The sequence below is a fragment of the Leopardus geoffroyi genome, chromosome E2 (assembly GCF_018350155.1).
Source record: "Leopardus geoffroyi isolate Oge1 chromosome E2, O.geoffroyi_Oge1_pat1.0, whole genome shotgun sequence".
In the NCBI taxonomy this organism is placed as follows: domain Eukaryota; kingdom Metazoa; phylum Chordata; class Mammalia; order Carnivora; family Felidae; genus Leopardus; species Leopardus geoffroyi.
In genome coordinates, this window is record NC_059335.1 from 7,799,350 (window position 1) to 7,819,094 (window position 19,745).

The 19,745-nt window shown below is 51.2% G+C and overlaps 2 protein-coding genes across 38 annotated transcripts; one reads left to right on the plus strand and one right to left on the minus strand.

Annotated features, from left to right (window-relative positions):
- Nucleotides 1–3,359: 3,359 nt before the first annotated feature.
- LOC123578707 lies at nucleotides 3,360–19,659 on the minus strand. 37 transcript variants are annotated; one of them, XR_006702477.1, is made up of 6 exons: nucleotides 19,547–19,659; nucleotides 19,190–19,201; nucleotides 18,188–18,394; nucleotides 17,943–17,987; nucleotides 11,487–11,575; nucleotides 10,705–11,104 (listed from the first exon to the last, which is right to left on the minus strand). XR_006702477.1 is itself a non-coding variant. In XM_045441765.1 (5 exons), exons 1-5 carry the CDS (start codon nucleotides 19,461–19,463, stop codon nucleotides 3,732–3,734), a joined length of 540 nt encoding a protein of 179 aa, XP_045297721.1. In that variant the 3' UTR covers nucleotides 3,360–3,731. The 37 variants fall into 37 exon arrangements, 14 of the variants coding, with proteins under 14 accessions (XP_045297721.1, XP_045297720.1, XP_045297724.1 ...); XR_006702462.1 differs by lacking the exons at nucleotides 10,705–11,104; nucleotides 19,547–19,659 and adding exons at nucleotides 3,360–3,802; nucleotides 15,666–15,748 and having other exon boundaries at nucleotides 18,188–19,309; XM_045441765.1 differs by lacking the exons at nucleotides 10,705–11,104; nucleotides 19,547–19,659 and adding an exon at nucleotides 3,360–3,802 and having other exon boundaries at nucleotides 17,943–17,984; nucleotides 18,331–18,394; nucleotides 19,190–19,463.
- On the plus strand, nucleotides 6,341–16,490 carry NAPSA (napsin A aspartic peptidase). Its single transcript, XM_045441753.1, has 9 exons — nucleotides 6,341–6,446; nucleotides 9,830–9,971; nucleotides 10,059–10,182; nucleotides 10,376–10,494; nucleotides 10,790–10,989; nucleotides 12,805–12,927; nucleotides 13,169–13,313; nucleotides 15,898–15,996; nucleotides 16,182–16,490. Exons 1-9 carry the CDS (start codon nucleotides 6,370–6,372, stop codon nucleotides 16,419–16,421), a joined length of 1,269 nt encoding a protein of 422 aa, XP_045297709.1. The 5' UTR covers nucleotides 6,341–6,369; the 3' UTR covers nucleotides 16,422–16,490.
- Nucleotides 19,660–19,745: the final 86 nt, after the last annotated feature.

Here is a 19,745-nt window from a genome sequence, read left to right on the forward strand (position 1 = left end):
GGGTGACACAATTTTTTCCAAAATTGTGGCCAAGTCTTAATAAAGTTATCAATAAGACAAGGTAGGAATGATTTTGGCATATTCAAAAAAAAAAAAAAAATCATGGTACATCAGCAAGTACATCAGGGTGGCTGGAGCCGAGTGAGGTGGGGGGACAGGGTGCAAGAAAAAAACTATACATATATATATATAGATAGATAGATAGATAGATAGATATTTAGATAAACATAGGTATAGATATAGATGATACAGATATATATTTTTTTGGTTGCTTCCTTGGGGAAGGTGCTTAACCAAATACTTGATGGGGGCAGGGGCACCTGGCTGGCTCAGTTGGAAGAGTACACATCTGGATCTCAGGGTTGTGAGTTTGAGCCCCACGTTGGGTGTAGAGATTACTTAAAAACATTTTTTAAAAAGCCTATTGGATTGCAGCAAATTCAGTTGAACGAAGAGACTGGTTCTTCATAATTACCAAAAACAGCTCATTAAATACTGTTGTTAACGTAAAAATGTCGTGTGTAGAGTCAACCATTTTTATACCACGTATGCTAAGTTTTTAAGACTTTCAGAAAACGTACGTTGAAATTGATGTGAAAAAACAAATGAAACTGTATTATCGGAATTCACGTAAAAGAGATTGATCAGAAATGTTTTCCCCCATACCAAATAGAGGATAATCACAAGGCTTTACATTTCCAGGTTTCGGGCGTGTGGTTTATAGAGTGAATAAATCAGGCGCTAGGATGCTCAAAAAAAAAAAAAAAAAAAAAAAAAAGGAAGGAAGGGCGGAAGGTTGGCGGGGGGGGCGGGGCGGGGGGGGGCGGGGGCGAACCGAGGTGATCTTGGCTGGGGAAACAGGCCCACAGCACCGCCGTGTGGCCATTTGGGAATTTGCAGCAGGATCTTTCAGAAATCCCTTAACCCCGGGGCAAGCAAGAATTGGGACAGGACATCTGGGTGAGGGGATTCTGAGGGATCGAGATGAAATATTCCAGCTGCTAAAATAGATGAGGGGGAGATGTGGTAAGACTTATCGTAGAGAAACTGATGCTCCGTCTTCTGGGTCAAGGAAATTCCCTAAAGCAATTGTGCTCAAAGTAGGTTGTTGAAAATACTTGCTGAGCATTTGCTAGATACCAGGCACTGTCCTAGGTGCTGGGGACGTGGTGACAAATGAAATAAACCAAGATCCCTGCCCTCGTGGAGATAAGATTATAATGGGGAAACAGGCAGTATCACTGATTCTAAGATGCACGTGACTTACACCTGATGACATCTGAGAGTTAATTAAATGTTCAAAGAGGTTGAGTGCTATGGGAAAAAATAGGTCAGGGTAAAGGAGATTGGAGATTTGGGGAGGGGATGGTTGCCATATTGAATTGGGTGGTCAGGGAAGACTCCACTAAGAAGGTGATATTCAAGAAAATATTTAAAGGAGAGAGGCTGATTAGGGTTTTTTGGAGGCAAGACACTTGGGTGGAACAGCCTGTGCAAAGGCCCTGAGGCAGGAGCATGTCTGGGTTTCTCTGAGAAACAACAAGGAGGCCAATGTGGCTAGGCTGAATGATCAAGGGGGATAGAGGAGAGAAGATGTCAGAGAGGGGCCAAGTCATAAAGTGCCTTTCAATTCTGGGATGCCATTGGTACCCCCTGATCCTTTGATCTTCTCTTCTCTTTGCCTCACTTCCTCTCACGTCCTCTCTTCCTTCCTTGGATTCTGTGGCCCAGTGCAGTCAGGTCCTTGTACACATTACTTTAACTTCCTTGCTCTTTCTCCCTCAGTCCTACTTGCCTGGCAAAACCCCAACGCTGGTCAAAAATGGACTTTGCCTTTCCTGTGCCTGCTCCCCCCAGCTGAGCTTGTGAGTGGACACACTTCAGCTGTGTGAGGGCAAGCCTCCAGTGGACATTCAGAACCAATCTGCAGGGCCTCTGCAGTTCCCTTCTCTAATCTCTAAGAAAGCGTGTTCTCACCTTGTCTCTCAAAATCTCCAGCACACCTCCCCCTCTTCATTCTCACTTCTTCTTTGGCAGAAAAAAATAGAAGCCACCAGAAGAAGACTTCCGTGCGTTTACCCCAGGGACACCACGAGCTCACTTGCAGAGGTACATGTGAACTGCTGCCCTGCCCATGACCGTGTTGGGACAGCATGTAAGAGGCCTCCCCCACCCCCCCACTTAGGCACCGGATCCTTTCTCCTTCCCGTACTCAAAACTTTCCCTCTTGCAATGTTTCCTCCTCTCTCTTGCATCACTGTTTGTGCAACCTTTGAGCCGTTGACCTTCAAGGATTCCCCTTCACCAAACGCCAGCACGTCCTCATGGTGCTGTTGAGTATACTTCCTGAATCCTGCCTGTGTTGGGCTCACTCCTCTGCCCGAGCTCCCCACCTCTCCCACTTCATAGCTCCATCCGTGAAGATCCCTTTCCTCTAGGCTCCACCTAAGGGAGCTACAGCTCTCTAACAGAAACCCAAGTTCAAGAGTTGGGGGCCCCGACCATCTTGAAAGCAGATTCTTTAGCTTTAGTGAAGGCTTTGCACGATGGCCACCTCAGCTGACATCTGTCCGCAACCCCGTGATCCAGAACCGCATGGCCAAGCTGCTTTCAAACTTCTAACCCAGACACCATGAAAAATAATAAATGTGTATTTCTGTTTTAAACCATTTAGTCCGGGGGTGACTTGTTACACAGCATTAGCTAACTAGTACACGCTCCCGAGTCTGCTTTTCTCTGTGTCTTTCCAGTCCTTGCAAATGAGGATAGCATTTACAGTGTTATGATACTGTAAGCATTGCCCTGTTTTTCCGGAATGTGTTTCTATATTTCTTTTTAAATTTTCTTCTGAGGTAAAACTTCCCTAAAGTAAACCTACCTAAGGGCGCCTGAGTGGCTCAGTCAGTTAAGTGTCTGACTTCGGCTAAGGGCATGATTTCACAGCTCATGAGTTCGAGCCCCACTTTGGGCTTTCTGCTATCAGCACAGAGCCCACTTCAGATCCTCTGTCCCCTTCTCTCTCTGTCCCTCCCCAGCTTGTTCTCTCTCTCAGAATAAATAAATAAACTTTTAAAAACTTATAAAGTAAACCTACCCAAGGTGAAATACAAAATCTTAAACGTACAGCTCGATGAATTTTTACTGATGTATTCACCCATGGAACGCCCACTCAGATTGAGGTAGAGAACATCTCTAGCATCCCTCAAGGCTCCCACGTGCCCCCTCCCAGTCAATACCCTTCGCGAAGGATCACCACTATTCCAACTTCTAAGTTGAGGTTGGTTTTGCCTGTTCTTGAACATAATATGAATGGAATCGCGTGTTTTGGCCTGTTTGGTCTCAAAATACTGTAGATGGGGTAGCTAATAATCATAGATATTTATTTCTCATGGTTCTGGAGGCTGGGAAGCCCACGGATCAAGGCACTGACACATCGGGTCTGCTTCCTGGTTAATAGCCTTTTCACTGTGTCCACACAAGGGTTGGAGGGGCGGAGGAGCTCTCTACGGTCAATTTTAAAAGGGTATGAATCCCATTCAGGAGGGCTCCACCTTCCTGATTGAATCACCTCCCCAAACCCCCACCTCTAAATACTTTTACACTGGGGGTTCGTTTTCAACATTGAATTGGAAGGAGGACACAGACATTCAGTCCATACTAGGCACTCTTTGTTCTTTCATTTATCATTAGGTCTCTGAGAATTACCCATGTCCTGGGGGCGCCTGGCTGGCTCAGTCAGAAGAGCACGTGACTCTTGATCTCTGGGTTGTAAGTTTGAGCCCCACGTTGGGCGTGGAGATTACTAAAAAAAAAAAATAAAGACACAAAGTTTATTTTTAAAAATTACCCGTATCATTGCATGTCTTATCAGTTCATTCCTTTTTATTGCTGAGTAGTGAGCCACTGAATGGATACGTTCCACAGTATGTCTATTCTCAAGCTCACGAACATACTGGTTGTTTCCAGTTTAGGGCTATCGTGAATAATGCCGCTTTATTTATTTTTTATTTTTTTTAAATGTTTATTTCTGAGAGAGAGAGAGAGAGAGAGAGAGGGAGAGAGAGAGAGGGAGAGTATGAGCAGGGGAGGGGCAGAGAGAGAGGGAGACCCAGAATCCAAAGCAGGCTCCAGGCTCTGATGTGTCAGCATGGAGACCGATGGGGGGATGGGTGGGGGGGTGGGGCTTGAACTCACAGACCAAGAGACCAAGACCTGAGTTGAAGCCGGATGGAAGCTCAACAGACTGAGCCACCCAGACGCCCCAGGGGACAGGATGTTTCAAGACAATGGAAGAGCTTTGTTTTTTTTTTTTTTCTTTATCTATATCTATCAGATTCCATGTAGCTTTGGTGAGGCTGTGGGGAAATTGGGGTTATTATCGCCCCTGCAGTTGGAAGCCTACATCATCACAAGTTCTCTGGGGAGTAACTAAGCAACATATATCCAGATCTACAACTTAACATCTGCTCATGGCTGGAGTAATTATGGTTCGAGGAATCGTAACGCAGGGACAACGTGTGACTCTTGATCTTGGGGACATGAGTTTCCCCATGTTGCATGTAAAGATTATTTTTAAAAACGAGAAATCGTCGGGGCGTCTGGGGGGCTCAGTCAGTTGAGCGCCTGACTTCAGCTCAGGTCATGATCTCGTGGTTCAGGAGTTCGAGCCCCGCGTCGGGCTCTGTGCTGACAGCTGGGAGCCTGGAGCCTGGATTCTGTGTCTCCCTCTCTCTCTGGCCCTCCCCCACTCACACAGAAAAATACATATGCAGAAGAATACTGTAGCATTGTTTTAATATTAGAAAAGGGCAGGGGCACCCGGGTGGCTCAGTGGGTTGAGTGTCAGACTTTTCGTTTCAGCTCAGGTCATGATCTCACAGGTTCGTGAGTTCGAGCCCAGCACTGGGCTCTGCGCTGATGATGCGGACCTTGCTTGGGATTCTTTCTCTCTCTCTTTCTATGCCCCTCGTCCCCTTGCATGTGCACTCTCTCTCTGTCTCAAAAATAAACAAACAAACTTAAAAATTTTTTTTTAATTTTTTTAATGTTTTTTTTTTTAATTTTTTTTTTCAACGTTTATTTATTTTTGGGACAGAGAGAGACAGAGCACGAACGGGGGAGGGGCAGAGAGAGAGGGAGACACAGAATCGGAAACAGGCTCCAGGCTCTGAGCCATCAGCCCAGAGCCCGACGCGGGGCTCGAACTCACGGACCGCGAGATCGTGACCTGGCTGAAGTCGGACGCTTAACCGACTGCGCCACCCAGGCGCCCCTTTAATGTTTATTTTTGAGAGAACATTAATTTTTTAATGTTTATTTATTATTTATTTAATAAATAATAAATTATTTATTAAATAAATAAATGTTTATTTATTTTTGAGCAGAGGAGGGACCGAGAGAGAGGGAGACACAGAATGTGAAGCAGGCTCCAGGCTCTGAGCTGTCAGCACAGAGCCCAACGCGGGGCTCGAACTCACGGACTGCAAGGTCATGACCTGAACCGAAGTCGGACACTTAACCGACTGAGCCACCCAGGTGCCCAACTTTAAAAAAATGTTTAAATAAAAAAAAATGACAAGCTGATTATTGACATGTAAATCTAAGCTAGAAAACCAAAGACCTCAAATCGTTTCTCAGAAATGTTTGTAGCTACATGATCAGTGCGTTTGTTTAAGAATGCAGTTTCTTGGGATGAGCACTGGGTGTTGTATGGAAACTAATTTGACAATAAATTTCATATATTAAAAAAAAGAAGAAAAAGAATGCAGATTCTTGGGCTCTATCTCAGGCCTTGGGAACCAGAATCTCTGAGCGTGGTGCCCAGGAATCTGCATTTTAACTAGACGTTCGGATGCCCATTTAATATTTGAGAAGCTTAGTCAATGAAAAAAGGGGCACAATGAGACCCAGAGAGACATTGTCAAATATTTTTCTGCTCTTTGCCCAGTTACCAGGGGAAGGAGCTCCTCTAGTCTGACCTTCTCTCCCTTCCCCCAGATCCTTCGCAACATCCGCCCATCCCTGCACTTGCCCAAGGAAACCTTGTGGCTAATGAGTGAAGTGAAAGTGGTAAACAAAGCAACAGCAGCTACAGGATTAGAAGTGGGGTGGGGGCCGCGGGAGACCGTCCCTGTCCCCTCACTGAAGTCGGGAGTGAGGCGACCAGTGGCACAAGTTGACATTTCTGGTGTCCCTACAAAAATATCCCACCGGTCCCTCAAAATACACCACCCGCTTCCCGCTCCTGTCCCCCCTCACCCACAGAGAGACTTCACCTCCCCGGTCACCTCAGAAACCCGGAGGTGGGCGGTGAACAGGGCGGAGTCTCTGAGGAAAGAAAACGGATGGGTCAACACTCGGTCCCCAGAGATGTCTCCGCTACCGACGCTGCTGCTGTGGTTGCTGCTGCTGCTGACTGTGGAGCCTGCCAGCGCCTCGCTGATCCGGTACTGGGGACCCCCTACCCCGAACCTGGGATGGACTCTCCCCCTTTTGCCCTTCAAGACTGGGGCCCCCAAGTTCAGTGACTCCCAAAGCTGGCACCCCAGGGCCCGTGACTTCTATCTCTTGGGTTCCCAGACCTCCAAATTGGGCTCTCGCCGCCCTCCCCTCGCCCAGGGTGGGGGGCTTCTGCCCTGATGTGTCCTAAGAGGACACACAGCCCTTTCGGTCCAAGGTCCTCCAATCCTGAGACCCTCAACTGGGGACTCCTCCTTCCCTCCCCTCTCCAGACAAGTTTTTGGGAGATCCCACCCTGAGCTCTGATGATCTGGTACTGGGGTTTCCAGACATGCAACTCCCCTGGCCCCCAACCCAACAGATCTTGGAGATTCAGAACTGTGACTCCCCCAGCTTCACATCTCCCAGACTGTTTAGGTCTCAAGAAGCCCAGTTTGGGGGACCCCAGGGATCCCTCACTCACCTAGCCTCTGGTGCCTCCCACCCCAATCTCTTACTTCTCCTCTCTTCTCCCATCCCCTGGAACCGGGGGGGGGGGGGGCAGGGAGGGGTCCTCTTCCAGGAAACATTTCCCCCACTTGACGTTCTTGAGCCTCTCAAAGATTGAGTCATGGCAGGGGTGGGGTGGGGGGTGGCAAAGAAGTGAGTGAGGGGGCAGGGCTCCAAGGAGTGATTTTAGGCAGGTACGCGAATATCCCTGCATGTGATGTTTGCTAACCTGCTTCTTGAACCTAATAGATCACGGCCATTTCCCCAGCCAGCACAAAGGGCAGTGATTCTCTTCAGAGTTGTTTCAGGGCCAACAGCATCCGCAGGACCCAGGAACTTGTTAGAAATGCAAACCTTCAGGCTCCATCTCAGACCCAATTCATTAGAAACTACAAGTTCTGAATCTCAGCTCTGGGGCAGGGGCTGGCAAACTCTCAACCTAGGGCCAAATTCAACCCGCCGCCTGTTTTTTTGCCAACGAAGTTTAACAAAACCCAGCCACGTTGTCTAGGGCTGATTTTGTGCTATACAGACGGAGCCGAGCAGTTGCAACAGAGGCAGGTGGCAGGCAAAATCTTTACCAAAAAACTTAAAGTCTGAGAATCACTGGCACAGAGAGCTACCTCCTCCTTTTTAGCGGTTGGGGGAATTCCGTTCTGCAGAGCCAAGTCCTAGCTAGCCGGTCCCGTCTTCAAAATTAGACACATCCTCACAGACACAGCTTTGTGCACCTGTCCAGTGATCTCCTGTGGATGAAACTCATCGAGCTGAAATGAAGTTGGGTTAAAAGGCGTGTAAGGGCTCAGTGGGTTGAACGTCTGACTTCCTCTCCTGTCGTGATCTCTCAGTTCCTGAGTTTGAGCCCCACCTCAGGCTCACTGATGTCAGCCGCTGTCATCATGGAGCTCGCTTTGGGTCCTTTGTCCCCATCTCTCTCTCTCTGCCCCTCCCCCCCAAAAAAGGTGTGTACAGTTTTAAGCCCAATGATACACATCTGGCAAATCATCCTCCAGAAAGTTGGTATCAATCGATAGCCCCTAGTCAACGGTGAGTATTCTTAGGTCTTTGCCAATCTACAGGGCGAAAAAAGTTTTCTGACTCTCATCATTTGTATTCTTCTGACAACTCTTGGGGTTGGACATCTAACATAAAAAGATGTTATTTGTTTAGAAGCTGTTTGTACTTCTGCAAATTACCTGTTTGTGTCCTTTGCTTATTATCCTGGCAGATGTCAAGAACTGTAATGTTAGCTTGCCACAGTTTTGTGGCTGCTTGTAGAAGACACAAGACCCCCGGGTCAGAGACAAGGACAGGTTATTACTCTTGGCAACAGTAGTAGCCAGAGTATCAGTTCTCTGAGCCCCAGTTCCCCCAGGGCGAGATGAAGAGAGCTGGCTGAGATCTGCACATGCAGTGGGGTGCATTACAGGAGAGGAACCCCAAGTTTAGGGAACCTGGACCTTTTACAATGCATCATAAACCTGCGTGCTCTTTGGCCCAGAGGGAGACACTGTTTCTCCCCCAAGGCTGTTCACTAAATGAAATCCTCGACAAAGGCAGTCAGTCTGTCTGCAGAAATGTGAGAGAACCATGAGGGAATTGTCTTCCAACACCGGGTTGTTTATCTTATTCTTATTTGCTTATAAAAGCTCTTTGCATATTAGATATATTAATTCTTTGACATACAACTTGTAATTATTTCCCTTAGATTTTTTTTTTATTTTTTATTTATTTTTAATTTTTTTTAAATTTTTTTTTTTCTCAATGTTTATTTATTTTTGGGACAGAGAGAGACAGAGCATGAACGGGGGAGGGGCAGAGAGAGAGAGAGACACAGAATCGGAAACAGGCTCCAGGCTCCGGGCCATCAGCCCAGAGCCTGACGCGGGGCTCGAACTCCCGGACCGCGAGATCGTGACCTGGCTGAAGTCGGACGCTTAACCGACTGCGCCACCCAGGCGCCCCTCCCTTAGATTTTTAAAAAACTTTTTAAACAGCTTTGTGTGTTGGGGAAGGGAGTACAAAGGTTTAAAATTTTAGAGTTACATTCATCAATCCTCTCCCCAATGATTTCTGGTCTTGGTATCATGATTTGAAAAATCTTACTCTTCCCAGAGTTATGTAAACATTTTACTTCTCTCTAGTGCTCTTATATTGCATTTCACATTAGATCTTTGATTATCTGGAACGTATTTTATTATTATCTTTTTAATGTTCATTTATTTTTGAGAGAGACAGAGACAGAGTACGAGAGGGGGAGGAGCAGCGAGAGAGGGAGACGCAGAATCGGAAGCAGGCTCCAGGCTCCGAGCTGTCAGCACAGAGCCCGACGCTGGGGCTCGAACTCATGAACCGCGAGATCATGATCCGAGCCCAAGTCGGACACTTAACCGACTGAGCCACCCAGGTGCCCCAAGGCATGTATTTTAGTGTAAAGAGTAAAACTGGGATTTGGTGCTTACAGTCTCCCCCACACCGACAGTGAAGAAAATAGTCTCCAACATCGTGAAGTGAAGCATGCAAGTGTTTTTGCCAAGTCTAGTTTCATGGTGGGGTCTTTGAAAGCCTTTGTGAGTGTCGAGTTCCCGAGGATGGCTTGTGTTATGTTCTTTGAGATGGCCCTTATTGAAAGACTTTGGGGAAAGTCTGTTTGGGGTGGGCTGGTTCGCTCTTGCAGAGTCTTTGGGGAGATTTGTCATCATGGTTTGATAGGTATTCCGTTGGGTTTCCTGGAAGGTTGTTATTGCAGGGTTTCTGACAATGGCTGCTGTCGTAGGACCATTGAGACGTTTGCTTTGTCGTTCCACCCTATTTGGGAGATTCCTTTATGGAGGGTCTCCAGGAAGAGTAATTTCCTAAGTGTCGGTATCCTCCCCCACAGGATCCCTCTCCGCCGAGTGCACACTGGACACAGGACTCTGAACCCACTGAGGGGATGGGGGAAGCCAGCAGCGACCCCCGCTTTGGGGGCCCCCTCCCCTGGAGACAAGCCCACCTTCATACCTCTCTCTAACTACATGAATGTGAGTCACAGCCCCAGAGAGTCCTCACCCTCCTCCCCACTTAAGAAGTCAAACCCTTCATTCACCCTCTCTCCGTTTTACCCTCAGGTCCAGTATTACGGGGAAATTGGACTGGGAACGCCCCCACAAAACTTCTCTGTCGTTTTTGACACTGGCTCCTCCAATCTCTGGGTCCCGTCCATAAGATGTCACTTCTTCAGCCTGCCCTGCTGTGAGCTTTCATGGGGGAGAATGAGACCGAACAGGGGTGATGGGAGAAGTGGGGCCTGGGTCTTGGCTTCCCGAGGATTTTTGAGGTGCTGTTCTCTTCTGACATGCCCTCACGGGTCACAAGTTCACAAAGGCAGGAGGCCACTGGGGAGACTCCCTTCCTCCAGTGACACCTCCCTGATCTTCTGACCTAGGGCTCCACCACCGTTTCAACCCCAAGGCCTCCAGCTCCTTCCAACCCAATGGGACCAAGTTTGCCATTCAGTATGGAACTGGGAGGCTAGCTGGCATCCTGAGTGAGGACAAGCTGACTGTGCGTGACCATTGACCCCAGGAAGACTTGAGGCTGGGAGAACCCCACCGTCTCAGAGGATCTGGCTTAGGGAGGGGGCTTAGGAGGCGGGGCTTCCTGGGGAAATGGATGAAGGGGGCGGGGTTTCCTGCTTAAAGGGGTGGGCTTCCTAAGTGGGGAAGCAATCCTTCCTAGACGGTTGGGGGCTGTTTTCAGGTGTGTCCATATGGGATTCATGCCTTGGTTTGGAACATTTCAGGGTTATGTAGGTTATGTCCTTCAAGAAGCAACCTGCCCCATTTGAATCTATCCGCAGATTGGAGGAATTATGAATGCATCAGTGATTTTTGGAGAGGCTCTGTGGGAGTCCAGCCTGGTGTTCACTCTTGCCCGCTTCGATGGGATACTGGGCCTTGCTTTCCCCGTTCTGGCCGTGGGAGGGGTCCGACCCCCACTGGATGTACTGGTGGACCAGGGGCTACTGGATAAGCCTGTCTTCTCCTTCTACCTCAACAGGTAATGGGCGAGGGTCTACCTTCCTAGGAGTCCTAGCCCCAGTTAAGATGTTCTGTCTGCTTTCAGAAGTCCCATGTCCAATAAAGGAAGTCTCATCTTCCACTCAGGAAGTCACCTACCCAATATAAATAACACGTGATCAAAAAGTCCCACTCACCGAGCAACCTTAAGACCTACTACAAGCACTCACTGTCACTTTAAATGCCTCATGTTTCAAACCCAAACCAGGAAACTCTGTGCCTTACCTACTCAACTTAGGAACTCCCTCTTCCCTGCACACAAAGCCCAAATTCCATTTGAGAATACATTCCAGAAGTCCGAAGCTACCCACTTTAATCGAAGAAGTCCCACCCATCTTTTAGGAAGCTCAACTTTATGCTCAGAAAGCCCCACCCACCAGCCAGGAAGGCCCCACCTTCCCTCTGGAGGTCCATCCCCCACAGTCATAAAATCCTACGGCCTGAGCAGGTCCCACCCACTCGGGAAGCTCCACTTACCTCTGGAGGGGTCCTCTCCTTCCACACCTCCAGGAATCCCCGCCCTTCTCCGCCAAATCAGGAAGTCTGCCACCTCTGACCCATGAGACCTACAATTTAGAAAGTCTCACCATGTGCCCAGGAAGCCACCCCACTTCTGCCCAAGTGACACCTGCCAGAGCCAATTCGCAAACCCCAGGGCTCCGTGTGCACTCCACCCCAGTGGCTCAGTTGGTGAAGAGTCCAATTCTCGGTTTCAGCTCCGGTCAAGCTCTTCCGCTGGGTGGGGCGCCTGCCTAAGATTCCCTCTCCCCCCTCTCTGCCCCTCCCCTGCTCGCCCGCACGCACGCGTATGTACTCTCTTCCCGTAAGTAACAAATTCCACCCCAAAAGTTCCACCTTCCACAGTCAGATCAAGAAGCCCTGGGGGCTGCTGCGCGGTTCAGTCGTTAAGTATCTGACTTTGGCTCAGGTCATGATCTCATGGTTCGTGAGTTCCAACCACGTATCTGATGAGCTCAAGCCCCACTTCAGGTAAAAAAAAAAAAAACAAAAAAACAGGAGCCCACTCTGGGTGAGCCCCGCTTCCCTCTCTCTCTCTCAAAAAATAATAATAATAATTAATTAAAAAATTTAAAAATAAAAAAAGAAGTCCTGTCCCCACTTCAGAAGCCCCCCAGGACCCTAAAAGACCTTCACCAATTAAAGTCCCATTTCCTTTTCCTTTTTTGGCTTTGCTTCCAGTCCCAACATCTAGACCCTGCCTACATCCCACTACTCCACCCAGAACTGGTGACCTCCCATTGGCAGGAATTCCCTGCCTTTTTTTAAAGTTTATTTATTTATTAAAAAAGGTTTGTTTTTTTTTTAAATGTTTATTCATTTTTGAGAGACAGAGAGAGACAGTGTTAGCCGGGGAGGGGGGCGGGGGGGGGGCAGAGAGAGAGGGAGACACAGAACCCGAAGCAGGCTCCAGGCTCTGAGCTGTCAGCACAGAGCCCGATGTGGGGCTTGAACCCACGAACTTTGAGATCATGACCTGACTGAAGTCGGACGCTTAACCGACTGAGCCACCCAGGCACCCCAAGTTTATTTATTTATTTTTGAGAGAGAGTAAGAGAACACAGTGCATGCGCGTGCAAGCCGGGGGAGGGACAGAGAGAAAAGGGAGACAGACAATCCCAAACAGGCTCCGCAATGTCAGCACAGAGCCTGACACAGGGCTCGGACCCACGAACCATGAGAAATCTCAACCGACTGAGCCACCCAGGAGCCCCAGGAACTCTCTTCCTTGACCCTGCCAGGCCAGCAGGACACTGACGGCACTTTGCCTCTGCAGGGATCCTGAAGCGGACGATGGAGGAGAGCTGGTCCTGGGGGGCTCTGACCCGGCTCACTATATCCCACCCCTCACCTTCGTGCCGGTCACGATCCCCGCCTACTGGCAGATCCACATGGGGCGGTGAGAGACCTGGCCTCCTAGGTCTGGGAGGAATGGGCCAGAGACCAATCCCCATTGTCCTGGGGAGGAGGGAGCCGGAGGCCTGGACTCCTGCTCTGAGGGAGGAGGAAGCTGGGGGCCTGGACTCCTGGGTCTGGGGGAGGAGGGGCTGGGCCAGGGCTCCTGTGATTGAAGGAGGAGGGGCTGAGGGCCTGGATTCCTAGGACACTGGCTCCAACGTCTACCCTTTGCCCCCTCACAGTATGAAGGTGGGCACAGGGCTGACCCTTTGTGCCCAGGGCTGCGCTGCCATCCTGGACACGGGCACATCCCTCATCACAGGACCCACTGAAGAGATCCGGGCCCTGAATACAGCCATTGGAGGAATCTCCTTGCTGGTGGGCGTGGTGAGGACCTGGTGTCTGGTGGGGCTTTGATGGCAAACACTGGGCAGGATGCTTGGGGCCCGAGGGTGGGATTAGGTGGTTAAGAGGTATCCCAAGGCAGAAGGCACTGGGCATCACGAGTGACAGGCTGTGGGGCAGTGGTCGGAAGCAAGGACACTTCCTAGGCATCTGCTGCGTGAGTCTGGAGATGGTGATACGGGTTGATTCAGGACTGCATGGGAGTGAGAAGCCTAGGGAGCCTGGGGACATCCGGGGGAGGTACACAGGAAGCTGAGGAATATTTACCATCAGATGGTACTCAGAGCCTTGGAGGGCAGCCGTCTCTGGGAGAGAGAAGAGGTCTCAGGAGCAGCCTTGGGGAACATCCATATGGAGAAGTGGAGACAGGGCAGGAGCGGTGGCAGGCAGGGGAGGGGCGCCCGGAGAGTGGGGGCTCACTGAGGTTGTGCAAAGGAAGCTTCAGGCATGGAGGGGCACGGTGAACATAAAAGGTGCTCACCCACTTCTCATCAGCAGGCCCTTCAGTTTGGGAGGGGCGGGGGGGGGGCAGGGGGCGGGTCCTTCCAGGTAGAAATTTCCACGAGGTCTATCAAATGCCTAGGATGTGGGCTTATAATGAGCCAAGGGAACCAGGTAGATTGGAGTGGTTATGGGCATGGGTTGTCCGGGTTGGAACCCAGCTCTGCCACTGTTTTCTCTTGGACAAGCAACTTAATATTCCTTTGCCTCAGGGCGCCTGGGTGGCTCAGCTGGTTAAGCGTGGGTGCGAGCCCCACGTCAGGCTCTGTGCCGACAGCTCAGAGCCTGGAGCCTGCTTGAGATTATGTCTCCCTCTCTCTCTCTCTGCCCCTCCCCTGCTCACACTCTGTCTCTCTCTCTCTCTAACATAAATAAAACATTAATATTCCTTTGCCTCAGTTTCCTAACTTCTAAAACAGAGTTACTAATACTCGTGTTTTAGGTATGTTGTGAGGGTTGAATGCATTAGCCTACATAAGGTTCTAAGCTGATGCTCTGATCATACACTGGAAATCAACCTTGTTCCTATTATTCCTTATCTTCCCAACAAGGTAATGACTATTGGTTTTGAAGAAAGACAGACTTCCTGGCAGTTACTTACAGTGGCCTAACATTGTATTCTTGGGTACTTGGGGGGTGGTGGGATTTGAGGTAACGTGGAGAACAACTGTTCTAATAATCTAAAAAGGGCAGTTCTCAGGACGCCCGGGTGGCTGTCGATTAAGCTTTTTGACTTCAGCTCAGGTCATGATCTCACTGTTCAGGAGTTCGAGTCCGCATTGGGTGAGCTCGAGCCCGGCTTCAGGGTGAGCCAGACTCTGTCTCTCTCTCTCTCTCCCTCTCTCTCTCTCTGTCCCTCGTGGGATTCTGTCTCTCGCTCTGTCTCCACCCTCACTCACTTGCACTCTCTCTCTCTCTCTCTCTCTCGCTCTCTCAAAAAATAAAAATAAACATAACAAAAATAAAAAGGGCAGCTCTCAGCCACTCAGCTCCGGCTAAGTATTCCCATGTGGGGAAAGCCAGATCTCCTGGTTTGTTGGAGAAAGCTGAAAACGTTATTTGAAAGCTCCTGGTTTGGGCCACAGACCACCCCTTAAACAAAGGAAACGAGCCAATCAACAAGGAATGACTAGGTATTTAGAGTTATCAAGCCAATAAGGGCAGAAACTGAAAAGAAGGAACAAGGGGGAAAGGAAGGAGGGGGTGACCAAAACCTTATAAAACAAGGTCCCTTGCCTACAGCCACAGGTATTCACCTTCGAATGTCCCCTCTCTGTAAAGAGAGTTTTCATACTGTTTTGTTTTGTTTTTTTTTTTTTAAGTTTCTTTATTTGTTTTGAGAGAGAATGCGCGTGCTTGCGAGTTGGGGAAGGGCAGAGAGAGGGAGAGACAGAATCCCAAGCAGGCTCTGTGCCACCAGCCCGATGCAGGCCTCGAACCCATGAACCATGAGATCATGAACTGAGCTGAACCCAAGAGTTGGATGTTTAACCGTCTGAGCCATCCAGGCGCCACCATATTATTCGTAACTTTCTGATTTTCACCCGCTGCTCACTTAAAAAACAAGCAAGCAAGCCAGCCCCTGGTTTGTGATAACACTTACTATGTGCCCAGGCATTCTTCCAAACTAACTTCTTATCCACATAACATACCTATGAAGTGTTACTATCAACTACACCTTCAAATTGGACACCGCGGCACAGAGAGATTAAGTAACTTGCCTAAGGCTGCACAGCAGCAGACTCCAAGGATACCACCTGCACCACCGTGGGGTACAGTTGGTAACTAATTTTTAAAACATTTTAGACACAGTGCAAGACAACTTAAAGGCACCCTGTGGGCTCCATGTGCCTCGGGGCCGGTAGTTTCTGATCCACAAGTAGATGAAGGAAAAGAGGGTTTGATCAAATGGGAGCCTACAGGAAGTGACAACAACTATGTTAGGGGCGAAGGAAGAGCGGGTGAGGCGAGCGAAGGCAGCAGAACTTGACCGCACAAGACCGTGAAGACCTATCTTAAGCAGAGCGGGAATCCCTCAGCCCCACTTGTTCCTCCTCTCCCTCAGTACCTCATCCAGTGCGAGACAATCCCCAGGCTGCCCCCCGTCTCCTTCCTCCTTGGTGGGGTCTGGTTTAACCTCACGGCTCAGGACTACGTCATCCAGGTAGGTGGCCGTCACAAGGCAGTGACGCAATAAGATGGGATTTGAGAGGATGGAGCTGGGACGGAGTAGGGGCCACAGAAACATTTCTGGTGCCAGGGGTAGTGGGCGGGGCAAAGCTGTGGCTCCCGGGGAAGAGGCGGGTTCGGTGTGCCTGACACCCAGTGGCCCCTTTTGTCGCCTTGCAGAGTGTTCGGGGTGGTTTCCGCCTCTGCTTGTCTGGCTTCCAGGCCCTCGACATGCCTTCGCCTGCAGGACCCCTCTGGATTCTCGGCGATGTCTTCTTGCGGACCTACGTAGCCGTCTTCGACCGCGGGAACCTGACGAGCGGGGCCCGAGTGGGGCTGGCGCGCTCTCGCTTTGGGGAAACCGGACCACGAAAGGGTGGGCCCGCGCAGGCGCAGTTCTCCGGTTGGCGCCTCGGTTAGGCGCATGCGCACCGAATGGTAGTCGAGGCCCAGGTACTCCGTAAAAATCCGTTCTTACCATTGACTCTACCTGGGTCACTTTTTTCTTTTTTTTAAGCGCGTGATTTTTGGAGAGAAAAGTTAGTGTCCAGCTCTCTGACTTGAGGAAGAAAGGAAGGAGAAAGGTATCACTCCTTTTCTCCAGGGCCGGGCTCCCGCCGGTGCGGAGGCCTTGTACTACGAATCCCAGGAGGCCCTTCGCCTACGCTGTCTATAGACAGAGGCGTCCGGCACCGCGAAGCCTCATGGACCTTGTATTCCAGGCCGTGTTCTCGTCTTGCCGGGGGCGGGCGCAGCCACAACATGCGTGGGAGGCGACAGGTCGCGACGGCAGCGACAGGTGGCAGTGGGGGGTGGTGCCTGAATCGTAAAGGGCTTTCCAACCCTTGTTTTAAGGGGAGGGGATATGATTCCCGCAGACTTCAACCTCTGTTCTTCCTTTCTCCCCTTGGGATTCCGAGACCCCTGGGTCCGCCATAAAGGCGGGGCTTGAAGCCCCCGGGTTGGGGGAGCTGTGCTGTCCCTCCTCCGGCGATGATGTCATTCCCCCCCTCCGCAGCTTCTTGCTGCCCTGAGCTGCCGGGGCTGGGTCACCCCTCCCCCAACGCCAGCCCCGGATTCCCCCATCCCCGCCCCGCCTCGACTTGGGGTGAGTACGGGGGGAGGGGGAGAAGGCACAGGGTCCGGGGGCGGTAAAACGACCCAAATCCCAGTTTTGGAGGCGAGAGACCCGGGAGATGGGGACTCAAAGATTACAGCGGAGAAATTCCTCCTTAATAACGAGCTTTGGGAGCCAAGGTTCTTGGAAGGCCTGGGGGGACCAAGGATCGTAGGCGGAGAGTCTCCATATTTTCAGCTTTACTGTTCGGGAGACCCTCTTTCCTGGATTTATAACTGCTGGGAATGGGGGTGGAGGAACGAGGCTGGGATCCTAGAAGTCGGGAAGCGGGAGACCCTTTCCCAATTCCAGGGCCTTGGAGAATGGGGGAGGGGGGATGAGGGGGGCGCCAAGGATGACAGAGGTGGGAGTTTGGAGCTTTCAGGAATTTTGTGCCTGGAGGACCAGGAAAAGGATAGATTGGGAAGGAGGAGGGGTGGGAAAGGGCTGGAAACCAGGACAGACATTGGTCTACAGCCTCCTGGTGTCCATCGCCCCAAATCAAGTCCGCTTCCCCCTGGTCTGTTTGCAGGGCTGGGTGTCCCATACCCGGAGCCTACATTATGCCTCCAGTCGCCTACCCCATGGGTATAGACTCGAGGCTCACAAATCCCCCACATACCCCGGTGGGTCCTGGAGAGGGCCACGAGGGAGTGGTGGCATTCAGTTTTCCCTGGACCTGATGGAGTCTGGACTATACTGTTACTCCTTGCCCCAGGGCCTCCGCCCCGCTCCCATGGTCTCTAATCTGGAGTCTCATCCCATATCGTCCCCTATGGCAGCCCCCTCGCCCACAGCCCCCACCTTCTCCCACACCTTCTGACCTCTGCAAAAACGCTGATTTGGTAACTGGATCCCGTGCCTGGCTGCTGTCAAAAGCAGAAGAGAAAAGTAGAGTTGGGGGGAGGGGAGAGGATATAAGGGAGCATAGCTGATTTTTAGGTGTTTACCCTAGTCCCTACTCCCACCCCTAGTGCCTACCCAACCCCTCCTCCAGCCACCACCCCCACTCGTGACTTGCTCAGAAACCTCACTCAACCCAAGCCTCAACCTAAGCCCAGTCCCTCACCTCAGGATTCACTGCTTCTGCCTGGGGATACACCAGAATTCAGGGTAGAGAAGAGTAGGAAGTTTTGATGTCTTTTCTCTGCCTTCCTGGGTCCCATCGGGGGCTTGAGTACCGCCCAAGGTCTGGGGGGGTGAAGGAAATACCTCCTTGGTCTGCAGGACAGGCTCCACTTCTGCAACTCTCTCCGCAGTGACGCAGCCTCGGGTCCTGGCCAGGATGGGGGTTAGAGGGGGTGATGGAGGGACAGAGACCAAAGGACAGCGGGACGAAGTCCCAAAGAAGTGGAGACAGAGCCTCATAAGGGGATGAAAGAGGCACGGGGAGTGGGGATACAGACCCGCATAGGGTGACAGAGAAAAAGGAGAGAAAGAGAAAAGGCACTTACAGAGGAGGGAGAGAGACGGAGGAGAGGAAAAAGATACTGACAGAGAGGTCGTCAGAGAACAAGAGCAAGGGGGACAGAGATGCAGATGAATGGATAGAGACGGGGGGTGGGGGGGTACAGACTGGGAGAGGGGAGTGGAGGACAGAGACACAAAGAAGAGGGACAGAGACCTGGAGGGGACAGAGACCCAGGGAGAGGAAGACAAGGGCCTAGGGCAAGGAGGACAGCGCCCCAGAGAGGGAGTGGAGGACAGAGACACAAAGAGAAGAGACAGAGACCGGGAGGGGGCAGAGGCCCAGAGAGAGAGAGGCAAATCCCCGAGAATAAGCTACAGAGACCAGGAGAAAGAGACTGGGGGTGGGGGGACGGAGACACAGTTGGGGGAGAGGAGACTGAACCTTAGGGAGAAGGGAGTAAAGACTCAGAAGGAGGGGAACAGATTCAGAGAACAATGAGACAGAGACCCGGAGGGAGGGTAGAGACTTAGAAAAGAGGGTCCAGAGTCTCAGCGGGGCGAGGGCAGAGACGAGGGGACAAATAAATACTCAGAAAGGGGATAGAAAGACATCGAGAGACACAAAAACGGGAGCGGGGGCGGGTGGGTAGGCGATACGAACCAGCCGCCGCACCTGCAGAGGGAGGCGGTGGGCCAGGGATAATGCAGCGGGAGAAAGCCCGCAGCCCCTGACCCGCCCCCTTCGCTCCCGCAGGCACCGCCTCCTCCCGCCGCAGCCGGGGCAGAAGCTGAGGCCCCGCTCCAGCGCCTGCGCCCAGCTGCTCGGTGTCTGGCCAGCCAAGGGGGCGGGGCAGGGCACGCCCCTCCACTAGCCCCGCCCCAACTCTGCGCTCCCGCGGGGACTTTCGGACACCTAGTCCCGCTCTAGTTCTCATTGACCCCGCTTATTTCCTCAGCCTAGCCAGTTTCCCGGCGCTTAGGTTTCTCCCCTCCGCCGCCCTTAAGGCTCTCTCTTCACCTGTCCTCATCCATCCCTTGGTTCTGCAGTCTGCAGTCCGCTGTTATCTAGACTTGGTCCCTTTTACATCACCAGTTGGAAGTTCTTGCAGCGCCCTCCAAAGCCCTGCTGACCCTCACGCCGCTCTCCCAGGTGCTCTGAGCCCAGACTCCCCGTTCCAGGTCCTATTCTTCCATCCAGCCCAGTAATTTTGTACTCT

What these genes read in the sequence shown, in the direction of transcription:
- NAPSA (XM_045441753.1), top strand. Translation starts at nt 6,370, where the DNA reads ATGTCTCCGCTACCGACGCTGCTGCTGTGGTTGCTGCTGCTGCTGACT. An exon ending in GCCAGCGCCTCGCTGATCCG is followed by an intron (nt 6,447 to 9,829) that starts GTACTGGGGACC and finishes CCTCCCCCACAG; the next exon opens with GATCCCTCTCCGCCGAGTGC. An exon ending in CTTCTTCAGCCTGCCCTGCT is followed by an intron (nt 10,183 to 10,375) that starts GTGAGCTTTCAT and finishes CTTCTGACCTAG; the next exon opens with GGCTCCACCACCGTTTCAAC.
- LOC123578707 (XM_045441758.1), bottom strand. Translation starts at nt 19,463, where the DNA reads ATGAGAACTAGAGCGGGACTAGGTGTCCGAAAGTCCCCGCGGGAGCGC. An exon ending in CTGTCCTGCAGACCAAGGAG is followed by an intron (nt 17,988 to 18,330) that starts GTATTTCCTTCA and finishes TGCTTTTGACAG; the next exon opens with CAGCCAGGCACGGGATCCAG. An exon ending in AAATCAGCGTTTTTGCAGAG is followed by an intron (nt 16,821 to 17,942) that starts GTCAGAAGGTGT and finishes TTTACGATTCAG; the next exon opens with GCACCACCCCCCACTGCCAC.